Source organism: Octodon degus, unplaced genomic scaffold, assembly GCF_000260255.1.
Source record: "Octodon degus isolate 3935 unplaced genomic scaffold, OctDeg1.0 scaffold00195, whole genome shotgun sequence".
In the NCBI taxonomy this organism is placed as follows: domain Eukaryota; kingdom Metazoa; phylum Chordata; class Mammalia; order Rodentia; family Octodontidae; genus Octodon; species Octodon degus.
The window spans coordinates 1,567,117-1,584,143 of NW_004524771.1; the positions used below are offsets into that span (position 1 = coordinate 1,567,117).

Consider the following 17,027-nt stretch of genomic DNA (forward strand, 5'->3'; position numbering starts at 1 on the left):
TTGTGGAACCGGGGATTGAACTCAGGGCCTCGCGCTTGCCAGGGAAGCGCTTATTCCACTGAGCCATCCCCCCCGCCCCACAGGAAGCACATTTTTAAACACTATCAACTTGACCTAATTGACGTTAGCGAGTGGCTAGCAGCTCCCGTCTCCGAGGGCACTGCTCTCGAAATTCCCCCACGTCCCACAGTTCACATCTGTAAAACAGGAAATAATGAGGGCTATTTCACTGGGAAATTGAGGGAATTAGAGAAAATGTATATAAAGTGCCTGCTGCTGTACGCAAGGCACTCAGTAAAAAACGGCTTATTTTCTTTATTAACATCAGCCTGCCACTCTTTAAAAAAAAAAAAAAAAGCTTCCCTGGAACAGGAGTACCCAGAAGCACCCCACCATGGAGGCTGCAGTTTCCAGGCGGTTCCAGAAAAACTCTTGGAAAATATCCCTTAATTGCAGAAGTCCGATTGCAGTAGGAGGTGATCAGTTACAAGGGCTGTATTTCATTACAGATCTAGCCGCAGCTCAATAAATTAAGCAATCACTCAAAATAACATGTTGCCTTAATCCCCTCTCTTGGAACAGTTTCAAGTCATTCGGTTTTGTGTTAGCACGAGCGAGCGCACAGCCCTGAAAGGCGACGCGCGTGGTCCTCGCCCTCCTCCCTCAGTTCCTCAGTCGTTCTCTGGAAACATCTTCGCAGTCCCCTGACTGGCAGGACGCAGCGTGCCAAGCCAAGCGGGCTGCTGCTTCTTTTAATTTTATCAAAACTGAGAGTTTTGCATCCTCTGGCCTTGACGTGGTCCATCCACACTTAAGAAGCTTTCTGGCAGATCTATCTGCAGTCAAGACAGAAAGAGAAGCCTCAGCCCCCACGCTGGGCACAGAAAGCCCACTCAGAGCGGCTTCTCCAATCTCGGTTTTGCCTTCATAGTTTATAATCACACAGTAGAATTTTGTTTCCCCTAGAAACTTGGCATCAGAGGTGTCAGCCTGGGAACATATTTGTTTGTGTAAATTAAAAAGAAGAATATGTTTTGACCATATTTAAGTTCTAACTGAGCTAAAGAAATAAATACTGGCTTGCACAATGCTTCTCACTGCAGAGTTCTGGCTCACCTTCCTAAACCCTGCCTTTGTTTATAAAACCCAAACTAACAAGCGCTCTGACTGGCCCATCTCTTCAGAACGCTACAGGCACCTCCTTAGAGGCCATGGTCACCCGCACCCGGGCCCAAAGAGGAAGCCCACTTACCTCACTGGGCATTTGCTTCCCCCGCCACAATGCATCCTTGCTGGGGGGCGAAGGGTTGTTAGAACTGGGCACCCTCACACATGTAGTTGAGGGCCTTGCGAGCCACAGTCTGTGCGTGGAGCACTGGGTAATCGCTGTAGAAATTCCAAACACACCTATGCTCCAACAGAGTAATTCCACTTCAAGGAATTTATCCTACAAAATACACTTGGCCCTGTGCCAAAGAGCATATAGGCTATAAAGGCAAAAGCCTGGCGTCAATGCAAATGTTGGCCAGTGGAGGCCACGGTAAGAAAGTGTGGTGGGAAACCGGCCATCATTAAACAAATGAGGTGGGCTGGAGAGCAGTCCTGTCTTCAGGATATAGCGGGACGCCCTTGACCGCAACAGACAGACAGACAGACAGACAGATACCATGCTTGCAAAATGTGTGAAGCTACATGTAATGACTGCTTCTTAGAAAATGAGGTTAGAGTTAGAGACAAATTGCAGAGGGTCCCCTTCATTCCTTATTTTATTCTCTTGCATTACTCTTCCTACCACAAGTATGATATTATTTTGGAGAGGGTAAGGGCAAGGGTGAGGCTGTAGCTCATAACAGAGCATACTAGTACAGCGAGGCTTTGGATTCAATCCCCAGCACTGGAAAGGAAAAAACAAAATGGTATGATTAAAAGTCATTCCCATTTCTACACTCTGAATTGAGCAATATAATACAACAATGCTCTTTTTATTACCTGCTTGTTGGGACAGTAAATGGTGGAATAGGTCTCTCCCGCTGATTATTGTTCGATTCTTGCCCAGCCCACAGGACCTTATGTGTAGTAGGTAACAAATGGCTGAATAAATGAGTGAACACCCCTTAGGGAACGGCAGAGCTGTACTGTCCCTGTTCTCTCCTGACTGAGCCCCTCTGCAACCCCACCTTCTAGTTGTGCTCTGTGTACCCTTTCATGACAAGACCTTTAATAATAACACATCCTTGGGTATCATCCCAATGCATACAGGGGGCTCTGGAACTGTGGGTGTTGGAGATTAGGAATTGCTGGCTGAGCATAGGTAAACACAGAGCATATGCACCTACGCTGGAGGCAGCCATGCCCGAGCTGCAAGGAGCTGGCCACCGCCATTGGCTGCTATGTCTACTACAGCCACTTGCTTCCATTGGGTACCCTGGGGCCCCTGCAGCTCTGAGCTGTCTGCTACTCAGAGGGTCTGTTCTTAAGACTGCAACCCTGTTTTGTATGAGGATATCAGAGTACACTCTGAATCCAGGACAGAATGGTGTGGCCAAATACAACTGTGAGCTCTCAGGAAGAAGGCTACAACCAATGATTATTAAGCTTTTTAAACCCCCATGTCAGCTATCTTATTTTTGGAGAGTCAAATGAAATAGGTTTGAATCTTGCCCCATATGCCATGGTGTCCCCAACTTTCCTTGGAATTTTTCCAGGGACTGGGACTGAGAAGCATTTTTTTTTTTTCTCTCAGCACCCAAAGTTCTAAATTCCTGCATCTGCTGAATCAGTCCTGCTTGGGAACCTTTTTGCTGGCTGCAGGACAAAACTGGTCCCAAGCACAGAGAGCCTATACAGCTACACAAGGTACATGCCTGGTTTTATGGTCTGCCATCTTAAATTTCTTTTTTAATCTTTTATTTATTTGCTACAGGGTCTCACTACACAGCTTGGACTCATGATGATCCTCCTGTCTCAGCTTCCCCAGCACTGGGATTACATGCCTGTGCCACCACATCATGTTTCAGTGACCAGCTCAGCTTGTCTGGGGCTCCTGGGCCAGCGTGGCATGTGGTACTGGGGACTGAACCTGGGTCTTTGAGCTCACCAGGACCACTGAGCTATCTCCCCAGCTCATCTTGAGCTTCTTAATTTTTAACCAAGAGCTCCACATATTCATTTCACTGAGATCCTACAAATTATGTAGCTGGTCCTGCCTCATGCAGGGGCTATGCCTCCCCCCCGACCCCCACAATGACCTGCTCTGGAGTCTGCCCAACTCCTACATTCTCCCCAAATTCCATTCACACAAGAATGTGTGTATAGTCTACTCCAACTGAAAGTTTGGGATAAAGAAAATGTTAGCCTCTCAGCTGAGACAACATGAAATGCAGTGCCTGAGTTGGCTTAAGATACTCAGTGGAGGGCCAGAGAGATAGCTCAGTAGAATAAGCGCTTGCCTGGCAAGCACAAGGATCTAAGTTCAATCCCTGGTTCCACATACAAAAAAAAGTGTTTATCATATATAATAGGATTTCTTTATAGAGAATTCTTAAATTTCAAAAAAAAAAAAAAAAAAAAAAAAAAAAAAACACCTCAGTGGAGGACAAAGAGAGAGGATAGAATGAAGAAAGAATGAGAGAAGCAAAAAACCAATCATTGTCATATCTGACAATGGGTGCCCGATATACATTACAGAAGTTTCTCTATTTTCAAGTATGGAGGGAAATTGTCCCAATACAGAGTTGGAAGAGATGCTTCCACCAGATGCTAACTCTGGAGTTCCTATGTGCCTCAGCATGTCCTCAGCATGTCTCTGAGCTATGTGCCTGAGAGAAATGGATTACCATACAAAAACATTCATCAACATAGCTGCGGGCTGGCAAGATAGCTCAGTGGACTAAGTGCCTGCTTCGGTAAGTGCAGGGACCAGGGTTCAATACCCAGTCCCACATGCTGTGCGGCCCTGCCCCTGGGGTGCTCTGAGCCTGCGAGTCTGGGCATGATGGCACACACCTATAATCCCAGCACTGGGGAGGCTGAAAACAGGAGGGTCACTATGAGTCTGAGCTGCCTAGTGAGACACTATACCAAATACATAAATGGAAAAAATTTAAAAACAAACAAACAAAAATTCATCATAGCTGCATTATTTGTAATTGCCCCAGAGTGGAGACAACTCAGATTAGTGGTTGCTCAGTGTTGTGGTCAGGGTTTGCAAGGGAAACAATACAGGACACATAATTTATAGGAATATTTTATAATAGTCACTCAAAGAGTCATACACAGAGTGCAGGAAATCTGTCCACACACTAAAGACCAAAAGAATCCCCCTGAGGGCCTGGGTCCTATGGTAATCCTGCCTAAATCCAGCTGAAGACCTAGAGCCCATCACAGTGCCCCCCACAAGTCCAAATGAAGGCCAAGAGCCCACGACAATGTCTCGTGCATTTCCATTTCATGGATTTGCATTGGGAAGGCCCCAAGGTCAGTGGTGGAAGCCAGAAAGCCTATGCCAGCAGATGAAGGATCTGTGCCAGCAGGCCGAGGGATCTGCGCTGGAGTCAGGAAGCAACACTTGAAATAAAGACCAGAGCTCTCCAGCAAAGTACCACAGCCGTCTTCAGTGAGAATGAGCTCCCCAGCTCCTCAGAAGATGAGAACAGCCAAGTGTATCAGAAAAGAGAGGGGCTGGTGAGATGGCTCAGTGGTCTAAAGCACCTACTTAGAACAAGCTTAGCAAAGCACAGGGACCGCGGTTCAATCCCCCAGCACCACATGCCAGTCAGCCCCGCCCCCTGGTGGGCTGAGCTGGCCACACACACACACACAAATAAATTAAATAAATTAAAAAAAAAAAAGGAAAGAGAGCAACAAGCTTCTCCAGGAGGCTGAGTAGTGCACCATCTTCCCCTCAGGCACCAGGAAATGATGCTCAAAGTAAGGACCAGAGGTCCCCTAAAGTGAGCCACAGCCATTGCTAGCAACAACGAGGTCCCAAGCTCCTCCGATGGTAATAGCCGCCTTCATATCAGGAGAGCCAGCATGACAAGCTCCACCAGAACCAACAGCTCTCCATAGCTTCGCTTTTCCTCTGCAGTTCTCATTTGTATTCTGTTGGCAACAGTCCTCAGGTGGCCCCCACACCCCGCACCACACTGGTTCAGTTCAGCTGGGTGTTGCAAGTTGATCACCAGTTGTCGGTCCACCACACTCAGGGTTGTGGTGATGGAGGACTGGGGTAGGGAAGGCAGGATGACCACTAATGGTGATAAAAATATTCTAAAATTCACTAATGTTGGCTGTACAACTCTATGACCATACTCCAAGCCCCTGAACTGTGCCCATTAGAGGTGAGTGGCACACACCTGTGATCCTGACGCTATGGGAGGCTGACACAGGAGGATCACAAGTTCAAGCCCCGACTGAGCCACTTAGTGACGCAGCGAAACCCTGTTTAAACAAACAAAGTAAAAGGGAGGGGAAGTAGGTCAGTGTGAAGGTTCAATCCTCAGTACTTAAAAAAATGAATTGCATGTTAAGGAAATGATATCTCAGTAAAGCTATTTTAAAACATCATACCCTCTTCTCCCACTCTATTGCTGTGCTCCATCCAGCCTTCTACCATCTAGAGAAATTCTCCCTCTTTCTTCTACACACACACACACACACACACACACACACACACACACACACACAAGCGCGCGCCTCAACTGACAACTATTGAAATTATAATTTAAAACCTCCCAGGTGCGTTATGAGGGTAGTCACTAACAGGATAAGTTCCCAGAATTTCAGAATTTCCGCGGAGAAGGCAGAGCCAACTTACCTTTTTCAGACCCAGCAGCCATCTGCTCCGACAGGCCACTGAGTCACCCCACAGGTGGGGGTCAAGTTTGTGTGGAAGGCAGCCTTTTGGTTTGGAATGGCTCATAAGCCCAATTTGGGCCACTTCCTGTTTTGACAGATAAAGTTTTATTGTAACACCGAGCCATCGTCATCTATTTATGTATCGTTTGTGGCTACTGTTGAGGTACAGCTGCAGACTTAAGCAGCTGTGACAGAGACTTAGTAGCCTGCGGAACCTCAGAGTCACTTTCCGGCTTAGCCAGGCTGGAACCCCAGCTTGTCGCATGCTAGGTATGCGACCTTGGACTAAAAAGGCCATCTCACCAAGCCTGTTTTCTCACCAGAGAGCTGGGGCCAGTCACAGTACCACTCCTGCATGTGGCCTGAGCAGCTGAAATGACATCACACACTTCGCAAGGGGCTAGTACAGACGAAGTGTATGTTGGTGGGTATGATGTTACTTAGAAAGTGGCCAATAAAATTTGATTGGAAAAAATGAAGATGATACCTATTACATGGATTGTCATGTAAAAGGATGGCTCATGCTTTTGAAGAGACTGGTGAAGAACCAATATAAGTGTTTATTATTGTTATAAATATCTGAAATGCTTTTGAAATAACTCTTTGCTTTTAGTAATATTTATACTTTGGGTATTTTTGAGGGTGTAGATGAATTTAACATTCAGAGGGAAAACAATCTCATTTTACACTCCCAGGAACCGCGACCTCTGACCTCCAGCTGGCAGCTGGGCCTGCTCGGAACGAGAACCTGAGGATTCTTCCGGCTACACTCGGCCTCTGAAGTCCAGGGCTGTGTGACTTGAAGTCTGAGCGCTGTCTTTGAACTCTAGGGTAGAAGCTGTTCAAGAGTAAGCTGTGAGATACAGGGCAGGCTTGGAGCAAGGTGAAGATCCCAAGAGACACTGACTCTCCACACCTGGGGCTCTCTGGAGGCCAGCAGGGGTGGCCAGGACGGACCACACCAGCCACCTGTTTCCCTGGAAGGGTCATGAAGTAGGAGCCTGCAGTCACTGGCTTCGGTTCACAGCTATTAACTGAGCACCTAGCACATGCCAAGAGCTAAAGGTTTAGCAGGAAGGAGCCAAGGCCTCTACCCTTGGCCACTACCCGTGGCGCCCTTCTCCTGGGGATGACAGATGGACAAATAAGCATTTGGGTAATCTAACCTATGATAAGTCTTCATATTCTCTTGAGAATTTCAGTTCCACCACACAGTGCTGTGAGGTCTGACCAAAATATACAGTGAATGTTTTAATTTTGTTTTTGTTTTTGGAGACTGGGTCTTGCTTTGTAGTATAGGCTGGCCTTGAACTGCGTGGCCCAAGGCTGGCCTCACATTTTTGGCAGTCCTCCTGCCTCAGCCTCCTGAGTGCTGGGATTACAGGCACTCAAGTCGCCACGCCCAGCTTGAATGTTTATGTTGTTTAAAAATGCATTCCATTAAAGACCCAATGCATGAGTCCCCATCAAAAAACTCCCTGTCCATATTACTCCACTGTTCTTGCTACTTTCTGAAGCAGTTCTGTAAGTCCTCTTTCATGAGTGTCTTTGTGAGAAGTGATAAAAAATACAATGAATGCTGCAGCTGCTGCTGCTGCTGTGTGCCTTCCCATGAAAAGGCAGTTCAGAAGAACATCACAGTGTGCCAGTGTGACTTTCACAGTAACGCTATAAACATTTTTTAAATGAGATAATCTTCTTCTTCTTCTTCTTCTTTTTTTTTTTTTTTTTGGCAGAACCGGGGATTGAACTCAGGCCCTTGCGCTTGCCAGGCAAGCGCTTATTCTACTGAGCCATCTCCCCGGCCCCCATCTTCTTATTTTTCGATCATGTCTCATATGTTGATAAACTGGAAAATCTGCACCCAGCCATGTAGGCTACTGATGGCAATAGTTGAGAGTAACAACTTCAGAGCAAGTAACATCAAGTCAGGATTGAACTGTGAGACCCCTTTGTTCCAAGGAATTAAGACATTCAGGAGGACGGGTACGCAGCTTTAAACACGTGTGGACTCCTTACTTGAAAAGTGGTCCTGAACCTGGGTGCAAACTTCTTGTCTCTCCAACGCGGCTCTTCAGAGGAATGAGCTTCAGTGTCCCCATTCCGACATCAGTAAGGACACCAGAGAGTTGGTTGTGACTATGGTGCTTGGCGGGGGCAGAGGGGACAAGCTCAGCCATATTCCTGAAGCTCTCAGCTTGCTCGGATGGGTGCAGGTCACCTTATAATAATAGCTGCTGTTTTATTGTTCTTATAGAGCAGCTAAGATAAGACACACAGCACCGCTGGGCACTGTCCTTAGCTCTTCATAGATGCCTGTTCATTTTATTCTCATTGAAGCTCTGTGTGTACCCTGTTGTTCTAGTGCACATAGGCGAGGAAATTGAGGCAAGAAGAGAAGCCGTCTACCAGGCGTTGCATAGCCAGTCCATGGAAGAGTCTAGATTTAAACAAAGGATTGGGTGCCCGGATCAGTGCCCTAGCCTGCTCACTGCCCCGCGACACTGTGACCCCAGTCCTGAACTCAGCAGTCAGCATGGAATTTTCACCCTCACAAGGGATTGTTCATCCCTTTGTTTGCTCTTTTGTCTCCTCCCTGACTCCAGTGAGACCCCTGGGAGAGGCTACAATGCCCTCCCCACTGTGCCTCCAGCTTCCAGCACTCTCAGTGCTCAGCACACAGTAGGCCCTCCACATACATCTGTCCAACAAAAGCAAGCACGATGCTCGTAGCCAGCCAGGACACCTGATCCAGAGTCAAGACTCAATTGTTTAGATTTCAAACCTAAGCTGGAAATTTTGTTTTGGGGGTGTCCCCTCCAGCTCCAGGAACCAGCCAGCCAGCTTCTACCTTTCCTCAGTTGGGGTTCCCCCACTGTGCTTGCAGTGGGTGATTAAAAAAAGGTGCCCTAGGGCCCAGTTCCCACCCTGGCAGGCTACAGGGCAGGGGTGGGGCTCTGGCAGCTGGGCCCGCAGCTGTCCACTGGCCCTGTACCCGCCCCAGCTGTCCAGCAAGGCCCCCCTGCCAACCCCACCCCATGACACAGCAGAAAGTGAAAATCAAGTTGCCCCTGCTGGCAGGATCTAGGTGCCCACTGAAGCTGCCACCCAAGCACAGCACTGTGCAGCCCGCTGGACAAGTGCCCCTTGAGACCAAGGGTGCTCCCTGCCCTGCCCTACCTGCTGCAGGGCCCCTAGCACCTGCTGCCCTCTGAGCTGGTGCCCTGTTCCTGAACTCTGCCCTAACCCTCTGATTTCACTCTGGCCTGCTCCAGGCCAGCTCTTCTTCCCATTTCACTGGGCAAACTGAGGCTTCAAAGTAACCCATCAGGGACAGAGCTGGCTGGGTCACTGGGATCCCAGAATGGAGATAAATTGGATCTATGCGTGGATGGACGTAGGCAGGGCTCCGGTGTTCGGACCCAGGGCCAACAGGACATCCAAGTTTGGTTCAGCTGGAACCCTGCATGGGTTTAATTGGCAACTTACTCCCCCCCACCCCCGCCATCAACTAGGGGTCCAGAAAATCCCTAAGAGAAACATGATAGGAAGAATATATGCAATGTGTTAATTATTGAAACTGTCCTACCAATTTGATTTGAAACTGTCTCATTGCCATTTGTTTATCAATAAAATTATGGGGGAAAAAAAAAAGAGACACATGAATCCTTTCCAAAAGCAGGCCTATGAAACTGCAAACTGTAGTCTTCATTTCTGTCCCATGCTCAGGCCATCTGTACTCAATTTGCTGTGTACTTTTCTTTCAAGAAATTGACTGGATTCTTACCTACATAAATCAGAGAGAAAAAGGAGTCCTATCCCCACCAACACATTGCCATAAACAGAAGTTAGCCATGGGAAGAATCACCTATTTCAGTAATTTCTGTCTTCAGCCAGATACCTTTTAAAGTCATAGAGCAGATGTGCATGAGAGATTTGGGAAACTTCTAGTCCAAGCTGTGGGTCATGTATGAGGCACTGGAGGTCCAGAGAGGTGGAGTCACGCCCTGGCATCACACAGTAAGAATCACAGACTATGGGCTGGATTGTAAACATGGCTGCTTCCAGAAACTCAGGTGTCCTGCTGGACTGTGGTTCCCACTCCTGTCTCAGTTGCTTCTGTGTGTAAGTTTCGTGTTAATTAATGCATTACTTATATGCAAAGTACCTGCTGAGTTGTACATCATTTGAGCCCACACTGGATATGTCCAAGAACTCTTGGAGGATAGAGCAAGGAGTGTTAGCTCTCCTTTGGCAGATGGGGAAACCGAGGCAGAGGCGGACATGTCCTGTCTCAGGAGCTGGCAGGTGGGCCATGATTGCCAAGGGCCCCCTGCCAAGGTGAAGATCCCAGAGGCCCAGCAGGAAGGACCAGCCCTCACCAAACAGGTCTCTCTGGTTTCCTCTGCCCTTCCCCACCTTCCCTACACCCCAGAAGCAAATGCTGATGTGGCCACAGCCAGCCTTTTCCCAGGCTGAGCTCCACCATTCTGCCCCTTGAGGGCAAAAGGCAAGTTTGGTAACCAGCATTCATGTTTGTAGGTGGCATCCTTTAATTTGGGGGTGGGGGGAGACTGACGGGTTGTAAGCACGGTGCAGTAAGGACAGATCCGCCAGGGGAACCAGAGGGCCTGCAGGAGGAATGCGAGGGGACCCCCTGCCTCCTCTGTGCGCTGCTGGAGGAGCTCAGAGCCGCTGTCTTCCTGGCCCAGGGACCCCGAGGAATACTGCAAGAGCAATAAGGATTTTTAGGGGCATTATGATAGTGGAACGGAAACACATCTGCCCCCAAAAGTCCCTCATTTTCCCTGCGGTAACCAGCTGGTAGGAAGTGGGGGCTCTTGGAGCGCCAAGAGCCAAACTAAAAAGGAAAAAACATACAAAGTTAGAGCAAACTTTAACAAGTGGACGCTTTCAGGGTGCGTAACAGCTCACACAGGCTCCTGAAAGGACCCTCACTATCCTCAAAATAGTGGGGTAAATATGTCTCCAAGCCGTCACCCCCTCCCTCTGGGACCCCAGTGCAGGGTCCAGAAATGGTCACACAGATGATTCCCGAAAGCCAGGTGACCCCTAGGAGTCTGCGACATTTGCTCCAAACCCCAAATGGTTATTCCAGCTCTCACTGATATCAGAGCCAAAGCCCACACACTGATGCCTCCTCCTCTGCCTTAGGGGGACAGCCCATCCATCAACTTTGAGACCCAGATGAAAACATCTGGGAGGGAAGCAGTTGCTTCCACAGCTGGATGACCAGCAGATGGAGGCTTGAGTAGCACAGCTGAGTAAAGCAGGTATCACCAGTGGGGTGATGCCACTGCTCAGGTGCAGATGCCCTCTTGGGTCTGCCGCTGAGGTGTGAGGATTTAGGGATCAAAGCGTATAGGACCTTGGCAGTCCATGCAGAAAGCTGTTCCCATGCCAGCCTGCACCCAAGGGCCTTAGAAGGGTTAACGCTGGCACCACGGCTGACACCTGAGGAGGAGGCTGCACACTCAGCAGCCTGGCATATCACACTGGGCCATCTTGCAGAAGAGAAGGGCTGAAAACAGCCTCTGTGAGTTCTGTGAATGGAAGTGGCCTTATCGCTGCTGAACGAAAACAGGGCGAAAAGCCTTCCCAACACATTCCCAGCCCAGAGCTGGCTCCCTAGATGGCTGCAGGCTCCCTGGCACCCAGTGCATGGTCCCAAAGCTTTGGCAGAGTCTCCAGACATCAGGGCCAGGCCTGCAAGGAAGCGATTCCTCCCCTGCCATGTGACAGTTGGCAGCAGGGCTCAGAGCTCCCCTTTCAAGCAGCACCTAAAATATTCTCCGGGTGAACCTGCAGCTAAATATGGGAGGGCCCAAGAGCATGTCATCAGGGCCCTTGAATGCCATCCCAAGACAATCAGAAACCGACAAGGCCTTTGGTGGCTTGGAGTCCAGTTACTGGGCCAAATGGGAGTCCCAGAGTTTGGCTGACTTGGGCCTGGGCCCAAATTCTCAGAGCTGGCACAGCGATGCCAAGGCTCAGCCGGCTGCACCCCTCTCCCCTGCAGGCTTGTGCCCAGCATGCCTACTTAGCCCTCACCTGGAGACCCCCCAGCTACCTCGAATACTGGCCCTTTTTCTGCCTATGCGCCCCACACCTCCAGTCCTCGGATAGTCTTACAACACTTCCTTCCCACGTCTTGGTTTCCCTCCTGGTCTATTGGGATGTTGGAATGGTGGGGGGCACCCTCACACCTGAAGAAGAGACCAGCAAAAACAAATGCACCGTGGCCCAGCAGTGCTCCACAGCAGAGAGGCTGCGTGTTGCTTGTACTGCGGTAGAGTCTTTTGCAGTCACCATGCGCTTACACAGGCTGGATTTGCTCTGCGCCTGTGCAGCAGGGACAGTGTCACCTGTTTACCTCTGAGCCTGGTCCCAAAGCTTTGGCAGAGTCTCCAGACATCAGGGCCAGGCCTGCGAGGAAGCGATTCACTGAGCAAAGGGTGGCACTGCCCCTGGGGCCCCAGCATCCACAAGCTACTGAACCCTGCAGAATTTCTGGGGAAGGTACACTGGGAGCCATACACCCAACCTCTGACTACACTGCTGCTGCCTGGGTCCCAGGAACAGAGACCTCCAGGCACCAGTTTGGAGCATGCTTGGGCTCCAGCAGCGGCTACGTTCGGTTCTGTCCAGGCCTCGGCTGGCATCAGTCCAAGCTGTCCTAGGCACAGACAACAGAGGCCCGGGCACTGATTTCATGTCTGATTCCAGCAGGACAGTTGAGTCTGCTGCTCCTCTCTGAGAAAATTTTCACACCATAAGGTTCAACTAACTTCAGGCTCAAGCCAGCCACTGCCTACTCTCCCCGCCCAGACAAATCTTCAAGAAAAGCTTAAATGGGCCACACACACACACACTGCTCTTGCCAGAGCATTTTCATATGGCTTTCTTGTGACACCAAGATCTCTGCATTTTCTAGGGTGCAACCGCTCAGGGAAAAAAGTTTACATTTTGTAAACTTAGGTGTTTTCTAGAAGGAAGACAAGGTAAAACCAGAGCCTTTATTTTAAAGTTTTGTAAATATTTGCCTATGTTCCCCGCACCTGGGCCCACTGGGAAGGCAGCTTCTGAATGCTGGCTACTTTGCAAAGAGCTCATGAAGGGAGCTGAGGGCTCAGCCTAGTGTAGGGTGATGGAGGAGCCCCAGGATCTGCTCCTCAGACACTGTTTCTTTAACGGGCACCTCTCCCTAAAAGCGTCAAGCCTCTGAGGCCTGAAAAGTCTACAGTTGTTTACATCATGTTTGTGGGTGTCAGGGTTGTTGTTTAAAGTTTATTTTCACCTCAGCCCAAATCTAAAAGACTTGGACTCAGCGGGACTGCACTCAGAAAAGGAGGCAAGAAAGAAAATTCTATCTTAAAGGAACACGAATCAACAATGTTTTATTTTGTTTGTATGTGTACTTACATTCTGGCAAGAGACTCTCAAGTACGGAGTTCGCCTTCACTTTTCACCAGACTAATTTTTATCCTCATGCCTAAAATAGTGGTATTTACTTTATAGCCCAAAGTAGAGGAGTGGGAGGTGCACCTTAGGGAGCTCTCAGTTTATCTGGTAAGAATCTTTTTTTCTTTTCTTAATGATAGGGTTGGAATGCTGCGACCATGACATACAGGGAATTCCCTTGTGGGGATTTTTCCAGCTTTCATGAGTTTGAGTCACAAATGCAGTTGGATTTTGAACAAAGTATCATTTTCATTGCACTTCTGACTATTTTACCTCCAACCACACTTTATTCTTTTCTATTAATTTTTATGAGTTATACACTGCTAAGAACTAAATTCAAAGTTGCTATGCTTTTTCCTTTTTTGCCTAAATCCACACCTCCTGGGGAGAGGATAGCAACGGCTTAATGAAATTTCACACACAGAAGCAAAAGGAGAAAAGCCAGAGTGGGTGGATTGAACAGCTCCACCTCAAAATTTCTTTTTCTACTTGTTGGTTGGGGAGCAGGAGGGGGTAAGAACATAGAAAGAAGTTGTGGTTATTTGCTGAATTAACAACGGCACCTCTCCCTGCTGAGTGTGATTTATAATCTCTTCACCCTACTACTTAGCCTGCTTGTAGACTTGGAGAGGGAAAGGTTTGCTCCATGTAGTCATCACTGCATGCATGGGTTCAGAGGGCCAAATGTAAGCAGTGCCTATGCCTGGGGGATGCTCACGGTGGAGCAGAAATTGTTTCACATTTAGAACTAAATTCTGTCCAATTTTCCACACTGAACAATTCAGTAAGTTTAACATTCAGTTTCATCCCTTCGATTATAGCTCAGTATCTCGGTGTAACATTCAGTGTTCCAGCCTCATTAATTCACATAAAACACCCTATTTGTAGAAGTATCATTAAAGGTTAATTTAATGAGATATCCTTATTTAGCAAGGCAAATAGGATCTGACAGCTCCGGGTGGCAATTCAGCAAAGCACAAACACAAATTCACAATGTGACAAGTTCCCTGGAAAAGTCACGCTGGAATTGCGGACTCCTGGAAATTGTGCTGTTTCACCGTGTTCCATAATAAAGCCAAAGAGCTCTGAAAAGTAAAGAACTTTCTGTCAAGGCAGCACAAATGTCATCTGTGTGTCCACGTGCCACGTCTATCAAATCACTATATCGTTCATCAAGAACTCTGTGTTCAAAAGTTTTTCAGGTACAGCTAGGGGGGGTGGGGGTTTTATTCCCTGCTGTGAGCACTTAATTTAAATGCGGATTTGGGAATAATTAGGGATGTGGCGCTGGATACACGGACACATATGAATTAATACAACTTAGTAAGGTTAAAAGCCTGAGGGGAGCTTCTGTACCACATCACCCTTGCCTTAGAGGCTCCCTTGAAAATATTGCCGAGATTTTTTTATAAAATGCCTTCAATGTCGAGATTGCAAGGAATTGCAAAGAAATACTGCAATTCCAGGTGGAAGCAAGCAGCGGGCTGCTGCTCCCTTGACAAATATAAAGAGAAACCTGATGTCTTTAGGGTTTCTCGTGTTAGTGGTCCTTTTTTTGCGGGGTGGGGGGGGTGATTTCAAACTCTTTGATACAGCCTGCCAATGCTGTCCACTACTACATTTTATTAAGTCCTGGGGAGAGGAGCGGTGGGGAGCTATACTTTCACCTCCGGGAAACTCTTCAGCCTCTCCAGGAGAGGCCCTGGAGAGGCCCCTCGAGATCACCGCAGGTCCAGAACACGGAGAACGCACGCGTTAAGAGCATCCCACCCTCACTCACCCTGGCCTTCATCTTGTCCCAAGCCGCAAGCCTCCCACTCCCCAGCCGATTTCAGAGGAGCATGCTGGGGAGTCGCTCTCCACTCTCTGTCCAGGGGCTGCCGGGGCCTGAGTCCCTCGCTGTCGAGAATGACCCCAAAAGCGGGACTTTGTGGGCCAGTTGGATAAAACATAAACTCATCTCGCCCTCAAAACCCCGATTCTGGGCCCACAGCATCCGGAGCCTCCCTCCGCACACTTGAATCCCCTTCACAGCTCCCCGCGCCGCTCCGGAGCGAGCTGCCTAGGAGGCAGGATTTGGGAGAATCCTAGATCTTTAAAGGAACCGTTACCGGCTTTTCCCTCAGGAAGGCTGTTCCTCTCCAAAAAAGCGAGGGGCTGGCCATGGGAGAAAGGGGGGGAGCATTTGTCCATCCCGTGGGAATGTCACCTCCACCTGAGAGCAGTCACCACTTGCTCGTCGCTAACGCTTCGGCGCAAAACCCAGAAAATCCCAGGGGTTCCCCCAAAGTTCTCAGCAAAGCATCAATCGAGAGTCTGAGGCGCCTCTAAGGTTCCACCTCCAGCTAAATAAAGTTTAGTTATTTATGCCCTTAATTGTCACTCATTAAAGTCCAATTTGCTCGCGTCCAGATTGGAAGACTTTATTCCCACCCTAACAAGTCCAATTAGCCGCAGGCTCCAGGAAGGCCGCTCTCTCGCGCACACCTTTTCTCCCCATTTTAACCCCCTCCCCTTTTCACAACTTCTCCTAAAAATAAATTATAAATATGGATGTGTCCTCAGAGGATCCGAGCGGCACATTCCAGCGCTCCCTTCGACGGGTTGGAAGCAGGAGAAATCAGAAATGCCACTCCCCCAATCTCCAAATCAAAAAGCCTTTTATGTTTTCCTTTATTTTTCTAACTTTTTCTTCCTCTAACTTGGTGTCTCGGGCCCAGACGGCCTGATCCGCACCCCGTAACCCAGCTTTTACTTATTTCATTCCTGTCCATTAAGGCTAAAGGCAACGTGCCAGCACCCCCTGCTCCTTCAGGGAGGGGGGCCCCTAACTTTATTTGGGGGACGGCAGGAACTCTCTGGGGACATCTTTCCCGCTCCTTCCGAGCCTCCGGGGCCCGGTCCCCCGAGACGCGCGCGACCCAGCCGCGGTGCCAGCTTGATCCGGGACGCACGTGGAGATGCGGGCGCGGCTGGGGCGCGGGCGGCCTTCTCGCCCCAACGCGCAGATATCGGGGTCATGCAAAGAGTCGGTTTCCCGAACGGGCTTTCCGGGGTGGGGGCGGGGTGGCTGGTTTTCCAACCACTCCCTTAATTTCCAAGCACAAGCCTTAGGGCGTGGGGGGCTACGTCCAGCAGATCCCACCTCCCGCTCCTCTGGGGAAGGGCCTGGGGTGGGGGACCTTCGGGGTGGCGGAAGCGGCGGTGAGCGCAGCCCAGACATGTCGCGCGGGGTCCCCGAGGAGCCGCCACCTCCCCGCTCCAGCTCCCACCCACCCTCCAGGCAGACGCCCAGCACCCCCTCGGTCCGGGGGCCTGGGCACCCACCTGCCGCGATCCCCGCCCCGCCCCTGGGAAGGGAGCCGAGCAGCGACGCTGGCAAACTCACCACTGCCTCCCGCGGGTTCAGGGAGCCCCCCGGGGCTGCGCCGCCAGGGCTCCGGCCAGCGTGCGCGGGGCGGGGTGCGCCCCGCGGGCCCTGCAGCCTCCGCCTCGATCGGAGCCCAGCCTCGAATCCTTCCCGGCGGCGGAGCGCGGCAGGCCCGGGGCTTCCAGCAAAAATCCGTCCCTCCCCAGACAAGATCCAAGTGATGGGCAGGGGGAGTAAAAATCCTTTTCTGCAGAGAGAGCGCAGCCGACGGGGCTGCACCGGGCCTCCGCGGTCGCAGCCGCCACAAAGCCGCGCC

General features: G+C 49.8%; 1 protein-coding gene across 1 annotated transcript in view; it reads right to left on the minus strand.

The window, feature by feature from the left end:
• Positions 1–7,677: 7,677 nt before the first annotated feature.
• Positions 7,678–17,027, minus strand: part of LOC111813516 — a 10,937-nt gene continuing 1,587 nt past the window's right edge. Inside the window, exons 2-4 of the mRNA XM_023704415.1 lie at positions 16,730–16,995; positions 9,761–9,978; positions 7,678–8,299 (exon numbers count right to left, since the gene is read on the minus strand). Of these exons, the coding sequence (XP_023560183.1) occupies positions 8,221–8,299; positions 9,761–9,978; positions 16,730–16,995 (563 nt within the window). The 3' untranslated portion in view covers positions 7,678–8,220. The remainder of the gene's footprint in view (positions 8,300–9,760; positions 9,979–16,729; positions 16,996–17,027) is intronic.